The sequence below is a fragment of the Montipora foliosa genome, chromosome 10 (assembly GCF_036669935.1).
Source record: "Montipora foliosa isolate CH-2021 chromosome 10, ASM3666993v2, whole genome shotgun sequence".
Classification (NCBI taxonomy): domain Eukaryota; kingdom Metazoa; phylum Cnidaria; class Anthozoa; order Scleractinia; family Acroporidae; genus Montipora; species Montipora foliosa.
Genome location: NC_090878.1, coordinates 25,392,613 through 25,400,112, shown reverse-complemented (window position 1 = coordinate 25,400,112; position 7,500 = coordinate 25,392,613). Strand labels below are relative to the sequence as shown.

General features: G+C 40.5%; 1 protein-coding gene across 3 annotated transcripts in view; it reads right to left on the bottom strand.

Moving 5' to 3' along the window:
- The window catches only part of LOC137974326 (sodium-coupled neutral amino acid transporter 9 homolog), a 42,020-nt gene that overhangs the window by 13,005 nt on the left and 21,515 nt on the right, over window positions 1-7,500 (bottom strand). For all 3 annotated transcript variants that reach the window (XM_068821246.1, XM_068821247.1, XM_068821245.1), the window contains exons 7-9: window positions 4,981-5,037; window positions 3,734-3,919; window positions 1,884-1,970 (exon numbers count right to left, since the gene is read on the bottom strand). In XM_068821246.1, the coding sequence (XP_068677347.1) occupies window positions 1,884-1,970; window positions 3,734-3,919; window positions 4,981-5,037 (330 nt within the window). The remainder of the gene's footprint in view (window positions 1-1,883; window positions 1,971-3,733; window positions 3,920-4,980; window positions 5,038-7,500) is intronic.

The following is a 7,500-nucleotide window of genomic DNA, read 5'->3' as shown; positions in this document are numbered from 1 at the left end:
GCCGAGTCCGATTTGGCAGTCCGAGGAATTTTTTTTATCTAATGATTTCCAAATTGGACAAGCATGTAGTCCTGTTACCTATTAATTATACAGCTTCCAAAAACGGTTTGTTCTCACTGTTAGAGACGATTAGTTTAAAAATCTGAGAGAAACCACTGTCCTGGCGAGCGAAATGCATGTTCACTTCCGGTGTCCGTTCTGTGGCTCAACAACGTTGCGTGCTTAAGCAACCTAATAGCTGCAACCTGAAAAATACTCGGTTCTTTTATTTATCTTGACATTTGAGCGGTTGATGGAAAGTATCCAGATTTTTCTCAAATTGGACGGTTTGTTCAAAGCTGAAGAAAACGTTTCAGCAAAAACTATCCAATTTATTATAATTTTGGACAGTTGGCAAAAATTAATAACAAATAGATCTGTTGGCAATATTGCATTTTGATGCAGCTATATACTTAAATGTTGGAAAAAGGAAACCAAGTGTGCAATGGAGATGACCTATAACCAATCCACAAAAAGGAAGGCTGTTTTTTTCCTCGAGTCCTACGTCTGAGTTTTCTGTCGATACGAAAATATTTGGTGTGAATATAACAAACGCAATTGCAAAACCAAACGGAAAACAAAAAAAGAATAGTGGTTTTACGGCCAGCGAATCATACAGATCCTGCGATAGCATTAGGACGTGGGGTTAATAAGGCGTTATTGGTTTCTTTTGAACAGGCTAAGACAAGACTGATAATAACCTAGACGTGACCGTCACAATTGATCACACATCCACACCGCAAGCCGTGATTGGCTATCCTCGCCATCACCACACAAGGAGTAGTATCAACACGACTGGGCATGGGCCCTCCTACGTCTTAACAGCATGAGAGTTTGACCAATCAAACAGAGTCATTGAACACATATAAATTGGCTTAAGAGACACCTTCAGTCATGCATACAGACGCTAACCTTTGAAGAGTGTGGATCACAGAGGTAGCGATCAAAGAGAAGCCGGTAAGTGAAATAGCTTTTATTTCCCTAAGTTGTAATAAGCCGTTCTCTCTGATGACACATCTAGCATGACTTAGAAGAGGTCTTCATGGTGGCATTGCCAAGTTTTATCTCCAAGACACGTGTGTGGAATACCAAAAGCTAGTACGATACGTTAAAATGATCCTGCCGATAGCATCAAGCTAAAATACCCAGAACAGCAATCCAACTACAAAGAAGCTAAAACGTGATGATATAGTTATCACAAATGCGACTACAGAGGGTGATAACGCAGATCCGAGCGAAGGTACGGAGTGTTCAGACAATCTTTGAATTTTTTCGTGTGCCATAAAATAACCCCTTTAATTTGATGGTTCACTGTTTGTCATGCAAAAATTCGGAAAATGAGGTTCTGACATCTATAAGACGACCTCTCTGCTTTCGGTTTGATTAACTTGACTTGAAAGCTGACGAGCCGCTAGATTCCCCTCCAGGATTCAAGTTTTTCACTCAAGCAGTGAAGCAGCGATGTTTCTTGCCATGCAATAACATCCTGAGGTCTCGCTTCCTTTGAATTCGTTGATTAAACTTAAAGGGTTTCAGAGAATTCTTCGTAGCAGGCGAAAAAGTGCAAAGATTTTTCGAACACTCCGTACAGCTGTACCTCCGTCCAGACTTGCATTAATGCCCTCCGTAGTCGAATTTGGGAAAACTAGCAATCATTATAAGTTGATGTCATCAACCGTCTATAGGATTTTTTCATAAGTTGGATCAAGATATCTTTTCGGTCAAACGAGTCTCCGCACCACTGACAAGTAAAAGAACTATCACTATAAAATATCAATCGACTTTTCAAAAGAAAGTCTTAAGAGAGGCTTAAGCTATCGAACTGCATTCATAACCCATCTTACTTGGCAAAGTGCTAAAATCCATGTGGATTCCCCATATACTTGCTTTAGTTATACTGAAGATAAGAATATACAGCACAGACAAAGTACCTGGCAACAAAACAAAGAAGCATGTTGATTAAATGTTAATTCACATTTAAATCCAATGTATCAAGGCAATATTGTACCCTGGGCAAAATGAGCAACATAAGGAAACATAAAAAAATCCACATCTTTAATGCTACGAGTAGCCAGTTGCACGCCACAAAGGATCGTCAGTGATTCTCGACATCTTTTATTCACATCCGTGTTTTGACACATGGAAGCTGTTTGCAAACCTGCAGGGCACGGTTGTTCTAAAGCTGGAATGACCGAACCTTGATCCCTTCTTTCAGTTGTATCTTTGTTCGAGATCTTTTCCCTTTGAGCCCAAAAAAGGCATCAAAATAGCTACGAAATGACTCAAAACGACTTCACGGTAAATCACGATAAATGTAAGTGTCAATAACTAAATTCCCTTAAGCAAGGACGATGACGACGGCTACGACAACGCCACAAAACAATAGGTTTAATTAGCAAAAACAGTAGCTCTGCACGCCCTGCACGTGCGTTTTTCATTTTGATACATTTCTTTGCTAATCTCGTCTTGACAACGACGTGAAATGATCATCTTTGAGGTTATGTGGAGGAAGTGAGCACCTGACGATAAATTTTCAATTTTCTCTCTAAATATCCACATCCACACTGTTCTCACTAATTTTATTTCTGGAATGTGGACACACACTTTCCATGCCTGTTGACTTGGAGTAATCGCAAAATTATTACAATAACGGGAAATAACCCTAACCCTAAAATTAGCTTTTCGCACAAAGAAATGCTTTAAGATGCATGCCGCACGTGCAGCACGATTATTTTTCCTCTTAGCTGTTGGTGCTGTGGTTGCCGTTGCCTTTCCGTAGCCGTCGTCCTTTAAAGCTCCCCAATAGGGAGTTTAAGAATCGACAACGGCTACGGCAACGAGAACGCCAAAAAGCAGGAGTATTATTGGTTGAAAGAACCAAAATGCTCGTGCTGCACGTGCGGGCACGCATTGTTAAACATATCTCTCCCGTACTCTTCCCCGTACTCGTCAAAACAACTTGAAATGACCAAAGTTAAAGTGCACCTAACCCCAAAATATTTTTTTTGCGCTAAAATGAATCTTTGCACCTGCTCGAAACGCACTGCGGCCATTTTTTCATTTTTCTAACAAATCCTGGCATTTTATAGGCTTCGAAAGTTGCGAAAATCCAAGCATCTTTTGTTCACGACCGAGTCTGAAGGGGAGTGGGTCTATTCCTGATTTGACGTCACAAACTGATTTACATTGCATTAACTCTTTGTAAAAATTCATGCAAAGTAGATTGTGACGTCAAATCAGGAATAGACCCACTCCCCTTCTGACTCGGTCGTGAACAAAAGATGCTTGGATTTTCGCAACTTTCGAAGCCTATAAAATGACAGGATTTGTTAGAAAAATGAAAAAATGGCCGCAATGCGTTTCGAACAGGTGCAAAGATTCATTTTAGCAAAAAAAATATTTTGGGGTTAGGTGCACTTTAAGGTATTGTCGACAACGTGGACAAATTATGGTGAATCTTTCAGTATCACTCTTTACTTTAAATCCGTCCGTTCCATTCCAGTTTTGAACTGTTCATTTTTCCTTTTTTTTATAACCGTTCGAACCAATTCGGATACAGGATATTTCGCCTGTTTTGTACAAAGTGAACAAGATGGAATAATCGCCCAATTCGCATGACAGCACTTTAAACAAGCGTTTTCGTCGACGTTGCCGTTGTCCTTGGTTAAACTCCCTACTTGCACTTTAAGCTCACCGAGTGAGTTAAACTTTGTGAAGAATGTTGGCGACTTGACACAACATAGCGGAAACAGCACAGCAATCAGAAAAAACGGTACACTGTACTGTTGATGCCACACTTTAAAAAAATTCGACTGGTCAGCTTTAAACAAATCATCTTCAGTGATGTTTCCTTTGCTGTGGCCAGTATTCGGGCAGAGAACTGAAAACGAAGCAAAGGAAAACAAAAGGGACAGATGAAACACCATGCTGTTAATAGGCCGCGATCTAAAGGCGCTGTTTCACTGTGCTGTTACATAGCAAGACAAGTTGGCCGCACCACAGGTAACCCAGGCTCACTGTGTGTGCCACATTGGTAAATGTAGAGAACATATGAGGCGAAGTTTAGGTCTGAAAATTTGCTAGAAAATGGAAATAAAAATCGATAAAACTTACCATGTGGTGAGCTGTTGTTGTCTTTAATACGTACATGAAGTTTCGGGAAAAATGGTCCCCTTTCACCTTCCTTCATAGTATAGTGACAAGGTAGGAGACTGAAGCCAGCGTCGGGACTTCGATCGACCCAAAACAAGCACGATTTTTTTCGCGAAAATCGAATCCAGTCGCTAAATAAACCCACCAGGTTCGTGGAACAGGAATTTCTCTAAACCATGAATCCACTGAAGCATCTCCAGGTAGCAACGCGAAGCCACCAGGCTCCGTAGAACTTGGCGGCCCGAAAGCGTTGTCCTCGCGAAGTGTCCAATTTAAAATGGCACTGAACTCGGGACGCCTGGTGACGAGTATAATAAGTCCTCCTGGAGGGAGGGGCGTCCCAGATTGCTCAGTGAATTTTGTTTTTAGTAATTTGGGACTCCCCTCCCTCCAGCACCTATTATACTCGTTACCAGGCGTCCCGAGTTCAGTGCCATTTTGAATTGGACACTTCGCGAGGACAACGCTTTCGGGCCGCCATTTTAGCAGGTCAACTTAAGAGTTCTACGAAGCCTGGTGGCTTCTGGAGATGCTTCAGTGGATTCGTATTAAAGATAACAACAGCTCACCACATGGTAAGTTTTATCGATTTTTATTATCATTTTCTGGCAAATTTTCAGATCTAAACTTCGCCTCATATGTTCTCTATATTTACCTATGTGGCACACACCGTGACCCTGGGTTACCAGTGACCGCACTGGTGGTATGGTAAGCAGACCAGTTATAAAAATATTCTGATAATTGAGGAGCTCCGCTTTTAGGCTTGCCTATTAAAATATAAGTATTTACCTTCCACAGTGGAAGAATTTTTCCATGATGGAACTGAATACGCATGTACAATACTTTCTGAAAGGCAAGCAAAAATCATTCGATCAACTTAGAGATACCTGCCTAATTTTATTGTTGGCAAATGCCTCTAGTATCGTCCGTATGAAAGAAGAGAGAATTACCAATAATTCCATTTATTATAACAGCAGAGCTCCGCGCGCCGAGCACCATGGGTAAGAAAATATGGTAACCCATCTGTGCGAGAAATTTGGTTTCAAAATGACCAGCTCCCAACGTCAGTGGCTTCATAGCTCAGTTGGTTAGAGCGTCGCACCGGAATCGCGAGGTCACGGGTTCAAACCCCGTTGAAGTCCTGAATTTTTCAGGCTTCTCTACGCAATTGCAAAAATTGCGCTCATAACTGCGAAGATCATAGCTTCACTTGATTTCATATCCGCAGTTCATATATGATTCATTTCATATACCATTTCATCACTGATTCATTCCTCACGGGACCATTAGAACCCACAAATGACCAGCTCCCAACGTCAGTGGCTTCATAGCTCAGTTGGTTAGAGCGTCGCACCGGAATCGCGAGGTCACGGGTTTAAACCCCGTTGAAGTCCTGAATTTTTCAGGCTTCTCTACGCAATTGCAAAAATTGCGCTCATAACTGCGAAGATCATAGCTTCACTTAAATTTGGTTTTGGTGACCGTGCGACCGTACGTCCGTCCACTACTCCATGTATGCCAATGCGACCAGTATCTCCTGACCATATTGAGGCCATACTCCAGCTGACATTCCAGCTAGTTTACAGCGTATATCTTTGATATTGGACATCCATTCAATGGCGAAAAATGACTGCGCATGCGTCGCGCAATACGGCACGTGATACGTTTCTGGGAATATCATTGGCTCTTGTGAGCAGTAGCCACAAAACGAAGAAGAAGAAGTCGGAATATTTTCGAACAACTCCGGCAAACACACGACAATCAAGGAATCATTTCATTGGAAACTCAAGATAGTCCGTATATCTTAAAAATGCCATTTTATTTTTTTACTGAAAAATTTATAGGTTTCTGTCAGGCTAGTTTCTGTAACCGACACATCTAGGAAAAACTCATGGGAATTCTAACAGTTAAAATTGCCACGCTGTTGTAAATTTCAAAATATTGATGACGCGTGGCGACTGATCATGCACAAAAATAAAAAAAAACAGGTTTGACAAGTCGAAACTGGACTGACTCATCCAATTCTTTGGATGAGCGGCAAATCAAATTATGTGGAGGCGGCGAGCAGAGTCTACTTTCCTCTTCCCGACTTATCTAGGAAGATCGAAAGAGACTCTGCTCGCAGGGTAGTGAGAAAAGTACTCCTGAGAAGGACAGAAAAATGGCTGCCGTTTGAAAATTGGTAGCTTGTTGGTGCCATACTTTTTAGAGCAATCAAGGCTAGTTTTAACCCCAGTTTCAAGTGGAATGTATTATTAGACAACGTCTATGTTGTGCAAAACGTCTGCAAGTCCAATCCAACCAATATCCTTGGAAAACGTGTTCCTGGAAAATGTTATTTTGTGGGAAAAGAGCTGCGAAATAGGTGAGTTGTTTACGCAATTTCTAACTTCGAAACTTTGTTGCCACCGGGTATAAAAGTTACTGTAATGGACAGAAAGAAGGTTTCCCAAGGTTTTTGTTGGTGTGCGAATTGGCTTGTACCAGGTTGCAGGGAAATGGCAATATTGTCCAACGTGAAGGTTATTTTCGTGTACGTTACTCCTTACGATCGGCACCTCAAAATGAATGATCAATGATTCGATCAAATGTAAATTTAATTTTGAGTGCGCTTGTGTCATTGGGAACGCAACCATCTTATCAAATATTTTAAATAGCTGCTTTTAAGGTCATTACATTCTCTTTTCTGGTCAATGTCAAAATTATTAGACTTTTTCCAGTTACAACTCACCGATCCTTGTCAATTAGTTTAATTATTTTGTGTTGGAATAGTTACTAAGTTATGAATTTGTAATTATTCCTGCCACAATCATTGTTTTAGTTAAAATAATGTTTGGAAGAACAGAAGTTTAGATATTTAGAGATCTATAGATTCAGATTCGTGACTGTTTAATAAATCATTTTTTTATTAGACTAGTGTTTTGTGGAAGCATTAATGATGTAATTTTGGTTTTAGGGGACTGCCATGTGTTGTCAAGGAATCTGTTTTGAGTCAAGTGATGGCTGACAGTGGATAGTTGTTCTCTTCTTATATGACAAAATGTATTAAATATATTATGCGATTCGGAGCTGCAGCTAGAAATAGTGACAATCCCATGCATAAGGCCTCATTGGGTTTGATAGCAGTAAAATATATTTTTAAAAATGTTGAAAGTTTTGGTCATAATAAGTTTTGATCATCTTGGTCGTGCTGGACTTCCAATATGCTCTACCATTTTGAACAAGGAACTTGTCAAGCAACGTTTTATAATATTTGCAATATGACCTTTGGATAGCAGGTAGATATCCTTTGTCCAAGACGTCTGAAAC